The sequence below is a fragment of the Salmo salar genome, chromosome ssa13 (assembly GCF_905237065.1).
Source record: "Salmo salar chromosome ssa13, Ssal_v3.1, whole genome shotgun sequence".
Taxonomy (NCBI): Eukaryota; Metazoa; Chordata; class Actinopteri; order Salmoniformes; family Salmonidae; genus Salmo; species Salmo salar.
The window spans coordinates 40,422,624-40,439,161 of record NC_059454.1 but is presented as its reverse complement, the minus strand read 5'-3'; the positions used below and the strand labels follow the sequence as shown (position 1 = coordinate 40,439,161).

The 16,538-nt window shown below is 44.8% G+C and overlaps 1 protein-coding gene across 1 annotated transcript; it reads left to right on the top strand.

Annotated features, from left to right (window-relative positions):
• Window positions 1-9,379: 9,379 nt before the first annotated feature.
• Window positions 9,380-15,846, top strand: LOC106567101 (CCN family member 5). The gene is made up of 5 exons (XM_014135996.2): window positions 9,380-9,984; window positions 10,914-11,130; window positions 12,197-12,445; window positions 13,787-13,986; window positions 14,396-15,846. Exons 1-5 carry the CDS (start codon window positions 9,913-9,915, stop codon window positions 14,711-14,713), a joined length of 1,056 nt encoding a protein of 351 aa, XP_013991471.1. The 5' UTR covers window positions 9,380-9,912; the 3' UTR covers window positions 14,714-15,846.
• Window positions 15,847-16,538: the final 692 nt, after the last annotated feature.

The following is a 16,538-nucleotide window of genomic DNA, read 5'->3' as shown; positions in this document are numbered from 1 at the left end:
AGTAATAAAGGCTAAATTTCAGTTGTCTTCAGTACGCTGTATGCAGTACAGTATATCTCCACCACTGAAGTAAAGGGCACAGTCTCAGCTAAAAAATATTGACACAGCTCACCACATGTTTGGAAGTGGTCTCACAGATGAATTTGGTCCTTGTACCGTATTTATTTGTTCTCCAGTTAATTGTAGTAACTGCGGCTAGAAATGGATGTGTTGTTGGTTTAGGTGTGTCTGAATGCATTGCACATGGCTATTTCTACAATATGTTACTGCAATTATCTTTCCATAAACAGCTACCTTTGTGTACTGAAGGTTATTTGCGTAATGCCGGTTCTCTGATATTATGAGTGTGATATCTCACAGTTGGATTCACCGAATTTCTAAGCAGCTTGAAGAACCAATCATACATGTCTGTCGGAGACAGACAGGTTGTCACGCCCTAACCTGAGAGAGACGTTTTGTTTCTCTATTTTGGTTAGGTCAGGGTGTGATTTGGGTGGGCATTCGAGATTTGTAGATCTTTGTTGTATTCTATGTTTTCTATTTCTATGTTGTTAGGTTCTAGTTTTGTATTTCTATGTTGGTTTGTTTGGGATGATCTCCAATTAGAGGCAGCTGGTCCTCGTTGTCTCTAATTGGAGATCATACTTAAGTAGGGTTTTTCCACCTGGGTTTGTGGGAGATTAGTTTTGAGTAGTGTCTGTTTCACCTCTTATTTATGTATTGCATAGTTTCACAGTATAAATAAAATGTGGAACGACACACACGCTGCACTTTGGTCCGCTCATTCCTACGACAACCATGACAGAATCTCCCATCACCAAGGGACCAAGCAGCGTGGTATGGACCAGTGGACTATTGAGGAGATAAGGAGTATATCCAGGGCTTTGGAGGATTTAGGGGCAGAAGAAAAGCGCCTCCCATGGGAACAGGTGGCGGCAACGAGGGCGCGGCAACAAGGGAAGCACGAGAGGCAGCCCCCCTAAATTATTTTGGGGGGGGGCACACGGGGAGATTGGCAGAGAGATTGGCAGACAACTCCCCGTGCTTACTGTGAGGTGCGTGTCACCAGTCTGACGCCACCTGTGCCAGCCCCACGCATCAGGTCTCTAGTGTGCCTGCCCAGTCCGGTGTGTCCTGTTCCTGCTCCTCGCACTCGCCCTGAGGTGCGTGTTACCAGTCTGGTGCCACCTGTGCCAGCTCCACGCATCAGGCCTACAGTGTGTCTTCCCAGTCCAGAGCTTCCGGCGACAGTTCCCAGTCCAGAGCTTCCGGCGACGTCCCCCAGTCCGGAGCCTCCAGCGACGTTCCCCAGTCCGGTGAGACCTGTTCTGGCTCCACGTAAGAAGCCTCCAGTGATGATCCATGGTCCGAAGCCTCCAGTGATGATCCATGGCACGAAGCCTGTAGGGATGATCCATGGCCCGGAGCCTGTAGGGATAATCCATGGCAAGAAGCCTGTAGGGATGATCCATGGCACGGAGCCTGCAGTGATGGTCCATAGCATGGAGCCTGCAGCGACGGTCCCCGGTCCGGAACCTCCTGAGACGGCCTACAGTCCGAAACCTCCTGAGACTGCCTACAGTCCGGAACCTCCTGAGACGGCCTACAGTCCGGAACCTCCTGAGACTGCCTACAGTCCGGAACCTCCTGAGAAGGCCTACAGTCCGGAACCTCCAGCGACGGCCTACAGTCCGGACCCTCCAGCGACGGCCCCAAGTCCGGACCCTCCAGCGACGGCCCCAAGTCCGGACCCTCCAGCGACGGCCTGCAGCCCAGAGCCTCCAGTGGCGGTCTGCAGCCCAGAGCCTCCAGCGGCGGTCTGCAGCCAAGAGCCTCCGGCGGCGGCTTACCGCCCAGAACCTCCGGCGTTGATCTACGGCCCGATTCATCCAGTGACGATCCACGGTTCAGAGCTTTCGGCGATGATCCACGGTCTGGTTCCTCCGGCGACACAAAAGCAGAGGGATCAGTGGGCGGAGCAGGGGCTACGCCCCGAACCAGAGCCGCCACCATAGGTAGATGCCCACCCGGACCCTCCCCTATAGGTTCCGGTTTGCGGCCGGGAGTCCGCACCTTTGGGGGGGGGGTACTGTCACGCCCTGACCTGAGAGAGACGTTTTATTTTCTCTATTTTGGTTAGGTCAGGGTGTGATTTGGGTGTGCATTCGAGATTTGTAGTTCTTTGTTGTATTCTATGCTTTCTATTTCTATGTTGTTAGGTTCTAGGTTTGTATATCTATGTTGTTTTGTTTGGGATGATCTCCAATTCCTCGTTGTCTCTAATTGGAGATCATACTTAAATACAACAGAGGTGTACGCCAGGTAGCCATGATACTCGGATCTTCAGGGCAGCCAGAAGTTGATTGCACTTCTGACGCAATGGCGGCAACAGCTGGCCCAAACAGTTCCTTTGGCTCGACAGGAGCGTCAAGGAAATCTGCTTTCTCCTTGTCCGACAGGCTGGACAAGTTGAGCCACAAGGCTCTCTCCCCTAACACCGCAAGGCTTATGGCACGGCCAAAGCCTTGAATGGCACCACTGGATGATACAGATCTCATCCCAAATGTCTGGGTTAGGCTTGGCATCTGCCACACAATCTGGAATATCTGAGAGGAGTTGTTTGCCTGGGAGGGTGCGAGAGGGGAGTTTCCTCCCGTCATACCAGTCCCTCTCTCCACTGCCACCCCCCATGGGTTCAGGTCACTCAATGCTGAGTCTGGCGGCTGCTCGTTTGCAGACATCGATAAGTGAATATCTGTCATCTGCCACAGGTACCCCGCTAAGGGCGGAAGAGGGTCTAGAGGTAATGGCTTGCGCCTCCTCGTCCTCTTCCTACTCCGCTGCCTGGAGGGGGTCTTTCATGCCATCGTCATCGTTGAGGTCCTCTTCCCCTTTGCCACCTGAGCTAATAGCCTAGCTAGTTAGCACAGTGCTAGCCAGAGAAGCTAGCACCATGTTGGTCTTGCGATGAACCAAAGTCTGGCTCTCGACTGATAAGCAGACGGTCAGTCTATTCAATGCGAAACGTCAGTGGGTTGACCTAAATGAGAGAGCGCTAGTAATTCCACGCTTCCAGGTAGAATTTTTTTGTTGTTGTAGAATAGCTATCCTTGCAGCTTAGCTAGCCAAGTCTCACGATAACCACCACAGGAGACAAAAGGAAAAAAGAGCGGAAAAGCTGATTACCCAAATCGAAAAGGTTCCTTTCTGTGAATTCACCAAACACAAAAGACGAAAGCTGAAAATCCTGCTCTAGTCGGCGTAGCCTTCCAGTTGAACAGGAAAACAGATCAAGTCGTGCTGAGGAGAGACAGGAGTTTCCTAGCAGACAGACTGGGATTGCGTCCCAAATGGCGACCTATTTCCTATGTAATGGGCTACTTTTGACCAGGGCCCGTAGTAGTGCACTAAATAGGGAATAGGGTGCCATTTGGGACAGAACCTGGGAGAGAGTGTAGTGCCCCACACTACTGACGTCACCAGGTGACCTTCTGGTCAGGACACTGTCCTTATCAGAATGTTTAGTTGTTCCGGAGTGTCTGTGACACCCCTATGTGATTTTCACACATTGACCTGGAATGCCTGGAATCTAGGTGTCATTTCCTTCAATAGCAAAACATCTTGGCTGCCGGAGACTATCCCTCCATGTTGGAGAATTGGAGAGCTCTCTGTGTCTACATAGCTGAACTGTCTAAGCACATCTGGACCACAGCTGGGATTAAAGATTGACAAAATGTGGCTTTATTAAACCTGTTTTGACACTGTATCATTGCATCTTTTGTTTTCCCTCTTCTTAGTTAATTGTCAGTTACCAGAAAATTATTTATTTGTGTTTTCTGACAGTACTGTGCCAATTTCAGACAATATACAGACATATAGCATGATGTTACAAATATGGAACTGTAGCATTTCCTATAGATTTCAAGAGGTCAGCAATCCATCTTCATGCAGGAACACATTTCCAGGGCCACACTTGTAGTACAGTACATCCCGAACTTAAAATAGTATTTCTCTCCAGCTGGTGTGCATTACTTTATGCTAATGTTAGAGCACTTTCTGCCCTGCCAAACTTTGCACCTGCAACCTCCTTATTCTCCTCCTTGCAAGATCCCTAACCAGGTTGTTCAAATCCATGTGTAGTCTGAGACCTCCACCTTTCCTGCTGATGCTCTGTTTTGTGCACCTTTTAGCTTGGTGGAAAGACATAAAGAGAGGCTTCATGCATTGCAGTAATCATGTATACTACAAAGTCTTGGTCGACAGTGATTTAGACGTAGTCATTTGGTAACATTTCAGAGCTTAAACAGTTAAGAATGAACACATTGTTTCAATGTTGAAGTTGGATGAATTTACAGTAAACCCTGGGAGGAAAACACATCTTTCACATCATTCATTGTGCTTTATTCTTCCGGACTGAGTGAGGAATGTGGAAGAGCTAAGGCTTATTTTCAATAAATCAGGAATACTCAGCCTGTGAGTTTCTCTTTAGTTTAGAAGTTGGCAGTAAGACTGCGATGTCGGGCATCATCTCTGCCATGAGCTTTACTGGAATAATGAGTCAATGTATAGTACCAGTCAAAAGTTTGGACACAGCTACTCATTCAAGGGTTTTTCTTTATTTTGACTATTTTCTACATTGTAGCATAATAGTGAAGACATCAAAACTATGAAATAGCATATATGGAATCATGTAGTAACCAAAAATTGTTAAACAAATCTAAATATATTTTATATATTTTTTTTATTATTCAGAGTAGCCACCCTTTGCCTTGATGACAGCTTTGCACACGCTTAGCATTCTCTCAACCAGCTTCACCTGGAATGGTTTTCTAACCATATTGAAGGAGTTCCCACATATGCTGAGCACTTGTTGGCTGCTTTTCCTTCACTCTGCACTCCAACTCATCCCAAACCATCTCAATTGGGTTGCGGTCAGGTGATTGTGGAGGCCAGGTCATCTGATGCAGCACTCCATCACTCTCCTTCTTGGTCAATTAGCCCTTACACAGCCTGGAGGTGTGTTGGGTCATTGTCCCGTTGAAAAACAAATGATAGTCCCACTAAGCACAAACCTGATGGGATGCATATTGCTGCAGAATGCTGTGGTAGCCGTGCTGGTTAAGTGTGCCTTGAATTCTAAATACATCACTGACAGTGTCACTAGCAAAGCACCCCCACACCATCACGCCTCTTCCTCCATGCTTCACAGTGGGAACCACACATGCAGAGATCATCCGTTCACCTACTCTGCGTCTCACAAAGACACGGCGGTTGGAACCAAAAATCTCATATTTGGACTCATCAGACCAAAGGACACATTTCCACTGCTCTAATGTCTATTGCTCATGTTTCTTGGCTCAAGCAAGTCTCTTCTTGTTATTGGTGTCCTTTAGTAGGGGTTTCTTTGCAGCATTTCGACCATGAAAGCCTGATTCACGCAGTCTCCTCTGAACAGTTGATGTTGAGATGTGTCTGTTACTTGAACTCTGTGAAGCATTTTTTTGGGCTGCAATTTCTGAGGCTGGTAACTCTAATGAACTTACCCTCTGAAGCAGAGGTAACTCTGGGTCTTCCATTCCTGTGGCGGTCCTCACGAGAGCCAGTTTCATCACATCCCTTGATAGTTTTTGAGACTGCACCTGAAGGAACTTTCAAAGTTCTTGACATTTTGCGGATTGACTGACCTTCATGTCTTAAAATAATGATGGACTGTCGTTTCTCTTATTTGAGCTGTTCTTGCCATAATATGGACTTGGTCTTTTACCAGATATATTCTGCATACCAACCCTACCTTGTCCCAACACATCTGGTTGGCTCAAATGCACTAAGAAATTCCACAAATTAACTTTTAACAAGGCACACCTGTTAAGTGAAATGCATTCCAGGTGACTACCTCATGAAGCTGGTTGAGAGAATGCCAAGAGTGTGCAAAGCTGTCATCAAGACAAAGGGTGGCTACTTTGAAGAATCTCAAATATATTTTGTTTTGTTTAACACATTTTTGGTTTCTACATGATTCCATGTGTTATTTCATAGTTTCAATGTTATTCTACACTATTATTCTACAATGTAGAAAATAGTAAAAAATAAAGACAAACCCTGGAATGAGTAGGTGTGTCCAAACCTTTGACTGGTACTGTAGATCACAACATCAATCTACTGTATCATTAACTTTTGGATACATCTACTATAGCGAAACACTTATTTTTCTTACCTAACGTGAAGCTGGACCACTTTTGCTATTTCTGAACTCATATTACCTCACACACACACACACACACATACACTCTGTCACGCTTGTTGAAATGAGTGGACCAAGGCGCAGCGTGCGTAGAGTTCCACATTATATTTAATAGTGAAACTTACAACAAAACAACAATCAGTCACAGAGCACACAAAGCACTAACCAAAACAATATCCCACAATGCAGGTGGGAACAGGGACTCCTTAAGTATGATCCCCAATTAGAGACAACGATAATCAGCTGCCTCTAATTGGGAACCATACTAAAACCCAAACATAGAAATATAATTGACTAGAAAACCCCCTAGTCACGCCCTGACCTACAACACTGTAGGTCAGGGCGTGACACACACACACACACACACACACACACACGCACGCACGCACGCACGCACGCACACACACACACACACACACACACACACACACACACACACACACACACACACACACACACACACACACACACACACACACACACACACACAATGTGTCTTCCGCATCTTGAAGATACAAGCATATCTGCCAGTCTTGACAGCTTAAACATGGCACTGCTCGGAAGCCTGAGGCTGTTGGTTCAGAGATGCACCTGTGCCAAAACCTCAGACACCAACTTCAGAGTGCACTTGGCGCTGTTTGTGTGCGTGTGTGTCAGATACTGCCCTGGGGGAGAGGTGAGATGTATTATTTGTGACTGTTGCTGGCCACAGCTTATTGACTTTCAATTACATTCAGATCCCTCAGAGCACACCAACTGAGTGACACGCAAACCCACTAACCATAAAGCTGGTTAGTGGGTTTGGTTAGCTGATGAGAGAAATATGAGAGGTGAGAAATTTTGATTTACGGTGGAATAAGTGGATGCAATTATGGCTTCCGCAACTCTCTTTTTCATCTACTTTGTATGTTACAGTGTTTTTATGTTTGACCACTTTTGAATATTGTCACGAGAATTTTCCCCAATGTTCTAACCAAACTATTTTATAGCTTTGACCAATTCACCCGAGGTTGTAAATCCCGGGTAAAAAATAAGAATTAGGCAAAGTCTCAGATATTGCAAAAGGTAAGTTCTTTATTCACGAGTGCTCTGAAGTAAAAAATGCATACCTAGTCATTTTATAACTCCCACCCCATCCTACACACACACACGCACACACGCACACACGCAATCTCTTTTCTACCAGCCTGGCACTAGCCGTTCCTCTCCTCCCTAGATTAGAGGGGCCTTGGAAAAGTCCTCTTTCCTGTTGTCAGTTTTCAGAGTTACAACCAGGTCATGTGTAGTTCAATTGTCCTTTGTTTTCTCAACCATACATTTCTCACCCTTAACTTGTCTCACACATACGTTATTGGATTATAGTCTTATAATTCTAATACATTTCACATAGTCTTATAATTCTAATACATTTCACATAGTCTTATACGTTTCAGGGTGGAATTCTTTAGTCATTACTTTAAACATGTAAATTCCTTTATCAAATATTCAATGCCGTTTTTAGATATTTACTGAACGTTGGATGGACCTTTTCCTTGAACATATGTTAGCCATTCTAGCTCCATATTGGCAGATTTGGTACAAAACAAAACAATATTCAGGGTTGGGTAGGTTACTTTCTGAATGTAATCCGTTACAGTTACTTTTACCTGTCCAAAATTGGAATCAATAACGTAACTTTTGGATCACCCAAACTCAGTAATGTAATATGATTAAGTAATTGGACTACTTTACATGTAATCAGTTACTCCCCAACCCTGACACTATTGCCACAAGTTGAATACTGTAAGCCTTTTGTTTTCTGCCCTGAAGCAAGGTCTCCTCCAAATGTCCAATGTGCGCTGTGGGTTACAGCAGGGCTATTGCCTTGTCTATAAGCTTGGGGGCATTCCAAATTCTGTATTTCTTGGACAGTATGAAAAGTAAATAAAAATGTGGAGAGAACAAAGTTTAGAGCAAACTGGCAATCAGTTCACGTCTGGTCTGCTGTAACTGGCTAACCACCTGGCTCCCACCTGTATTGGACATGCATACTTTCATCTGTCTCATTCTATTTTTAAACCATCTCTTTTATTTTTCTTTCATTCCCTAGTCCCTTCTTTCTCCATGTGAACTGTTATCATGAATTCTCATGATTGAGTGGTATGTTGGACCAAGGAATTAATCCTGAATACTTTTGCCCAAGTAGTACTCAATGTATTATCAGATCCATTTCTTTACCAAAAATATTTCAATGGTATGCAGTGTTGTGGAAGCTACTCTGAAATCATAGTTGACCAAAGTACCAATTACTTCACTCTGGAAGAAGCTTCACTAAAGCTACCCTTAAGAAAAACATAGTTTATTTAACTGAAGTTACATTGAAAAAGTAGTTACACCCAAGCTACTTCGTAAAAAAATAGCATATCTAAATCTGAAATGTCATAGACAAAAAATTGCAAGAACAGATCACTCTGGTATCAGATGTTAACAGAATGTGTATTAAACACAAATTGTATTTAATTTATACTAAAAAAGAAGTGTGTAGTTCCAGTAATTAGCTACATTAGCTACACAAAACATCAATTAACTACTGAAAATAGCAATATTTGAATTTAGTTCAACTACCACCAAGCTACTGGAAAACGTAGTTTAATTACTAGTTGAACTACATGTAGTTCACTACTCCCCAACACTAATGGTATGTAATGGTAGGCCTATTTAATTGATAAAAGAAGCGAATAATCTAGACTTTTACAGAAATAATTTTCACCCACCCCAAGTCTTCTCTCCAGTCATTATGCTATGTTTTATCTGTGACCTTCATAATAACAGCCTCTTATTTAGGCTAGATGTGTTTTCTGCTTCTTTGCGGTGGTTGCTGGGCAATTCTACTTAGTATATGTTCTCATTTGCATCAGGAATGGCACCCTATTCCCTATATAGTACTCTACTTTTAGCCAGAGCCTCGTGGGTCCTGGTCAAAAGTAGTGCACTCTATAGTGAATTAGGGTGTCATTTCAGAAGCACATTTGTGTCCTCGTGGACTCTGAGGATGGAACTCTCTGACAGTGTTTACTTTCACTTTACTTTACTCTAGTGTTTCTGTTTGAGTTCCTCTCTTTCACAATGGGACTGGTCACAGCGATCCAAGTTCAGCCTCACATCAGACGTGCTGCTGCAGCACCATGGCAACCAGAGGACGGCGAGGTCGGAATTATAAGAGGCTCATTATTACATTTACATTTACATTTAAGTCATTTAGCAGACGCTCTTAACCAGAGCGACTTTACAAATATTACAACTGCAGGTTGATTTAGAATAAGTCATTGAATTCAGTTGCGTCTGATGAGGTTTTGAAATGAGGAAATAATGAACAACTACCTGTTTCAGTCTATAACAGCTAGAGGGGGAGAGAGGTGGGAGGGAGGTAGGAGGAGAAAAAGGTCTGAAAGTAGAAATGGGCAACAGGGAGTAGGAATGTGAAACATTTCTGCCCCTGCTCCAGTGACTGTTTACACGGCGGTCAGCCTGTGACATCACAGCAGAGACTCGATAAATGTCAGCCATGCAGAGGAATGAGCAGTCAGCAAACAGCAAGCAGCACTGCTAGCTAGCTAGCACCACTACCATCACACTTAAGAGGTTAGACAGACAGACAAACAGAGCAGTTCAATCAACCTACAGACGTTCCAATGGAAATTTCAAGACAACTCAGTGACAATGTGATAGCCTTGGCTTTGCTGCTCTGTATGGGTGCACTGCAGGTGAGGCCAAACGACTATTTTGCTCTTCTATTTGTGTGTACCTGGAGATGAACTGTACCTGTAGCTTACACCTGTTGCTCAGGATGTGAACTGTCTGTGGAGATCAACGAGACTGCATTCCATTGATCGATTCCATTGATTCCACGGAAAGATCTATCAGAAGCTTTCAGGTGGCTGTGGTTGAAGATTGTTTTGATAGAACTGATTTTGTTTTTATGTTGTTGCTGTTGTTTTTATTTGGAACTTACTCTATAGTCAATTTACCATATTTGTAACTTACTGCATAGCCAATATGTAATATATGTACAAGTAGCTAGCTATTCATGGCATGATGTAACAGTATTGTACTCTGCTAAATACTTTATTATTTTGTGTTTTGTCATTTAGAAATTGGCATTTTTTCTTTACTCTTTATGCAGATCATCATGAATATTAATGAGAAATATTGATGAATGATGAATATTGTGAATGTTTGATGTTGCATTGCATAGTTGCAGTAGAGAATATTTTGAGACGACAAATGATGTTTTTGAGTCCATGGGGGCATGACATTGCTCCACCAGTAAATAATTGAGGCCAGTATGTCCAAAGGCTGCCTGCTGTGGCTTGGCTCCATTAACTGCATTTAATTGAAAACATGTCTATTTTTACCAGACAGTGTTGGACATAATGTTCCCCAAACAAAGTACTTCTACCAAATATTAATGTGCTTACAATTGGTCAAGGAAAGGCTGTTTTATTTCAGAACATAACGGCAGCATTTTTCAACTATGGTGATGAGGATGATTATGATGACGATGATATTGGTCGTAATGATGAAGACTATGATGACAATGACGACAACAACAACAACCAATTGGCCTCCTACTCCTCTTGCTCTAACCTCAGCCTGCTTTAACCTCTAACCTCTGCCCCCTGTGTTACTCTAGGTGTGGTGTCAGCTGTGCCCAGGACCATGCCAGTGCCCCAACCCCGTGCCCCAGTGCCCAGCAGGAGTCCCTCTGGTCCTGGACGGCTGCCAGTGCTGCCAGGTGTGTGCCCGGCAGCAGGGCGAGGCCTGCAGCGACCTGTATGTGTGTGACAGCCAGAGAGGACTGCAGTGTGACTACAGCGCCAGCTTCCCCGGCGACCCTGGAGAGTGTGTCAGTGAGTGCCAGCCTTTTCCTCCTGTTTTTTTAGGCTTTATTACTGACAGTAATGTAAACAGAAGGCGGGGTTAGAATGGAAAGATAAACAGTGGGAAGGGTGGACACAGGGATTGAATCCTGCCTGGTCTCCAGGGTCATAACACATGTGCTTGTGCCGGAAGTGTTGCCACTGGACCACAGGCTCTGCACAGTGTCACCCTTTTCTAAACAACCGGGCTAGCAGACAAAAAACACAGAAAGGGATGGCACATGGAGCTGAAGTCTATGTCTCACTGTTTGTATGAGAGGGACAAACAGACAATCTGTTTAGGGCATATACTGATCCAGCCAGCCGCAGAGCGCAGGGGTTTAGTTTGACTGTACTCCAAAACATCTGAACCTCTATTTTCAGTGGTGGTGTTGACACATTTCCTCTGATGACTGCCCATCGAGAATGATACATTGCCGAGACAACACATAAGGATTGGAAAACAGACTCCTCAGTCTCCTCGGGACTGGGCTGCATCCCAAATGGCACCCTATTCCCTGCATCGTGCACTACTTTTGACCAGAAATAGTGCACTAAATAGGGGAAAGGGTTCCATTTGGGAAAGCCTGGTTTCCCATAACATCACATAACAACCCAGAGGCTTGGCAGTACACATGATCCTCTTGTGTCCTTACCTCACTCTTACACAAGCTCTGTCTCTCTCTCTCTCTCTCTCTCTCTCTCTCTCTCTCTCTCTCTCTCTCTCTCTCTCGCTCTCTTTCTGTGAGTAATTGTATTTTTTTCCAGAGTCCAGAACAGAGCAGGGTCCATGGTGCAGGGTATGTGTATGGGTTAGAGTTAAGGTTAGGGTGGGGCTGCCAGTCCAGGGTAAAGAGCCTCTAAGAGGGTCTCTCTGTCCTGTTTCCAGACCTGGGTTCAAATACTATTTTAAATAATTTCAAATATCTGTGCTTGATTGAGTTTGCATGGTTTGATGAAGTAATCCAATAGTCCCAAAATGCAAACCCTACCCATCTGGCACTCCAGGCAGGTAAATAGTATTTGAAACCAGGTCTGTTCTGTTTCCACCTTCCAGGTCAGGAGGAGTTGGGCTGTGAGCAGAACGGGGTCTCCTACCAGGATGGCCAGGTGTTCCAGCCCTCCTGTGCCACCCAGTGCCGCTGCCTGGGGGGAGGGGTGACTTGCGTGCCCCTGTGCCCTGAGGACGTCCATCTTCCCAACCCAGACTGCCCACACCCCCAACGGGTACAGCTGCCTGGGAAGTGCTGCAAGGAGTGGGTCTGTGAGAACATGGACAACACAGTCGTTCAGGATGCCATCACAGGTAACTGAGACACATGTCTAGTTTAACAGTCATATTCTAGCCTGGTTCCAGATATGTTTGTGCTGTATAGCCAACTCCCTATGGTGGTTGGCATTAGCTACTATATGCAGATCTGGGACCAGGCTAGTCATCCTCTGTTCTGACACAGGTTTCTGCAACGTATTTCGATTGGACCATCTTGAGAGGGAACCAATAAAATGCTTCCCTGTGGCTCCTAAACCATTATTTTTGGTGTTAGCTTGACATTCATGAAGAATATGGTGTTTGTCCAGCTTAGATGTTAGCTAACTATACATAGCACTTTTACACACAATTGAATATAAGGATGACAAATGTTGTTCCGTCGATCAAGCTGTAGGGCAATATTTAGCTTCCCACGTTTATATGAGCTCTGCCACTGATGCTCATAGTCTGAGGTCTTTTATTGAGGGATCTTTTGCATTTTATTGTGGTGAGTCTGGCCAAATGAAAAGGCACAATGTCCAAATATAAGCCTCGCATTTCATTGGAAAAGTCTGGCCAGATGAAAATGCACATTATTGTCAAAATAACAAGCCCTGTTCCAACACCGACCCTGTTTCCAAAGCTGCGTCCCAGATGGCCCCCTATTCCATATGTAGTGCACTACTTTTGACCAAGTAGTGAATTATATAGGGAATATGGTGCCATTTTGGGACCAATGCCGAGTTTCATAACAAGACCCATGGCTAGGCGACGCAACAATTAAACACAATAAGCCTAAGGAGTCTGAAATAGTCCCAAAAACGGGTTAGGAAAATAAAACCACTAAGGAAAAAATAACATCTGGAATTTCTGACACTGTCACAGAGTCAAGCTATATCAATAGCAATGGAACATTTTGTTCTAAGTGTTCTTGAATTCAAAGCCTAGATGTTTTTTTCGTGCTGTGTTACAGGAACAATTCCAAAGAAACGGCTGATTATTATGACTCAGATCCGACCGGAGATGCAATCTTAGGGATTGATCTCCATCCAGAGAGCACTGCTTTTCTGTGCTACGAAAAGACAGAAAGTTCCCGGAGAAGTTTAGGCCAATTGAATCCTTACGAGACATTATGACATCTGAGACGCTCTGGTAAAAAACTATTAACCAGGGAAGTCATGTCAGATGAGTTAGTTTGGCTCTGATTTAGTTGTTAACAGCTGGATCTCGGGACAAGTCACTCATTCCTCATTGTCCCATTAGTGTGCTTGCTCGAAGCACACTACTGTTATTCCCCATACTTATTATTCTTATTTTAGACAGCTGAAGCAAGCGCTCAAGTTTTCTTCAGGAAAGTCACCATTCGGTCTCATTTGTATCCTGGCCTCCTCTCTCCAGCCTCCAGTTTGTGGCCAGGCCTGTCGGGTCCCTCTAACTGTATAGACCAGAGTACAGAGTGGAGCGCATGTTCCCAAACCTGTGGCGCTGGGGTCTCCACGCGGGTCTCCAACAAGAACCCAGCCTGTCGGCTCGAGATGCAGAGCCGTCTTTGTAAGGTCCGGCCCTGTCAGGCACTCCAGCCACACAGGAGCCCCATGGTGAGTTAATACCTTCCCAGACTCTCTGCCCCACGTCTCTACCCCCCCTACCCTAACTCCACGTCTACCCCATCCTCAAGTGTATTTGGGGTTAATAGGTTATGTTAACAGGAGCCATACGTAAGCCTCATGTATGTGTTAAAATGTGTGTTCCTGTCACCTAGACTCTACTATATTGGTGTATAGTGCCCATTGCTCAGTCTGTGAAATGGTCATACTGGAAAATGCTTGTGGTGGAAAAAATACCTGGCACAGATATAAGAATGTGTACAGTAGATGTATTATGGTTAATGCATTTTCTTCAATAAGTGCATTTGAGTTCATTCCTAGTCTAATAATACATACATGAACCTCTATTCTCAGCAACCATGAGCTCATCTAGCAGCCTAACGTTGATCTGTTTTCCCAGTGGGCCCGGCATTGTGAGCCCAGCTACAGGTCAGTGGTGCCAGTGAGACTGGTGCACCAGGGCTGCTACAGCACACGGGTCTACCGGCCCCGGTACTGCGGCCAGTGCACCGACGCCCGCTGCTGTACCCCCTACCGGATCAGCACGGCCACGGTGGCCTTCCGGTGCCCTACCGGCAGGCTCTTTCACCGGGCAGTCATGATGATCCAGTCTTGTGTCTGTCACTACAACTGCCCCTATTCAGCTTCAGGACCCCATGCAGCTGCACCCTACTCAGGCTCTGCACGCTCTCACCGGAGCCCTGCCATGTGGGGCTAGACTTGACGTTCGAGTCAATCCTCTGGGCCCTATGCCTCCTTGAGAACCTAGGGCGTCCACCATGGCTCTCCACCTCAATCTTTTCTGAATGGCTCCACTTTACTAAGTTGTTGTCGAGATCTAGAGCCCTATCCTACCCCTCTCCATGTACTGACACGCTCATACTGAGACCAGTCAGGACCTGGGAGCAACACTTTTGCTGTGTTCCAATGTCCATACAAGTGCACTCCTTCTAAGTGGTATACCAGTATGAATATTTGAATGGAGCCTCTGTCTATCATGGCTTGATCCAGCAGGTGTAGCCCACTTCATAGGATAGATAGGGGAAGTGAAAAGATCTTCTAGGTGATAAACTGTGACAGAGTCGGGGGAAGAAAGCCCTGATATGAATGGACAAGCTCTGTCTGCACTAAGACCTCCACTCTATTCCACTCTATCACATCTCATAAGGTGACCTCATGGGGAAAAGAATAGGTCAGGAAACCCTAGTTAGCTACCCTGACCCCAGATATTAGCCTGGTTTCTCGCTACAACAGGGTCATTGTCAAGCCAAACATTGGGCATGACAATTCCACAAGGAGTTGGCAAGAGAACAGAAAAATACTAGCCTCTATCTAGCATATAAAAGTTAAATACTGTAACACAACAAATGTATTTTGGACTAACTAACAACTGTAGTCTTATGCTGTATGTAGAAGACCAGATGACAGTCATTTGTTGTCTTTTTGACTCATTTGTAGGCCCCAGAGTTCCTCCTGACCATGTGACCTGACTTAGTTGAGTGGATAAGACTCAAGTGTTGTTACTTTCATTTGAGTGAATTTATTTTGCAGAGTGACACCGACCTTTGAGTTGATAGATACTGTATCTTGACATGCAAATGCCATCTGTTATATCAGTTTGTTTGTTTGTTTATAAATGTGTCTATTTTGTGTTCTTAGTCAGAAGAAATTGCACTTATTTTCAATGTTGCTGTAAATATAAACTATTCAAATGCTTTTTGAAACATTGTACAATTGTATCACTGATTTTATACTTTGTCCAAACTGTTTTCCATTCACAATGCCTTTTTATGTAAAGCTTGAGCTCCTTTGTGTATTGCATATTATTCATGAATGATATTACTACATTGAGATTCGATTGTTGCAATTTATTAGTGATTTGGGTGCTGATATTTGATAGCTTTCAACATCCACGATATACACCGTAGCTTCCCAAAGTCAGAAAGCCATGTACAGTATCTTCATATTTGCAGTATCTAGTTACTTCCATTGGACTCACGGTATCTAGTTACTTCCATTGGACTCACGGTATCTAGTTACTTCCATTGGACTCACGGTATCTAGTTACTTCCATTGGACTCACGGCATCTAGTTACTTCCATTGGACTCACAGTATCAGTGCAAATATAGTTACAATGAGATATGAGTTTAAAAAAAGCTGTCTATGACTTTGGTGGCTGGAGTCTTTGACAATTTGTATTGCCTTCCTCTAACACCGCATGGTATAGAAATCCTGGATGGCAGGGAGCTCGGCCCCAGTGATGTACTGGGTTGTACGCACTACCCTCTGTAGCGCCTTGCGGTCAGATGCCAAGCAGTTGCCATACCAAGCGGTGATGCAGCCAGTCAAGATGCTCTCAAGGGTGCAGCTGTAGATCTTTTTGAGGATCTGAGGGCCCATGCCAAAGCTTTTCAGCCTCCTGAGGGGGAAGAGGCGTTGTCGTGCACTATTCACAACTGTGTTGCTGTGTGTGGACCATGATAGATCTTTAGTGATGTGGACACCGAGGAACTTGAAGCTCTCGACCCTCTCCACTAGAGCC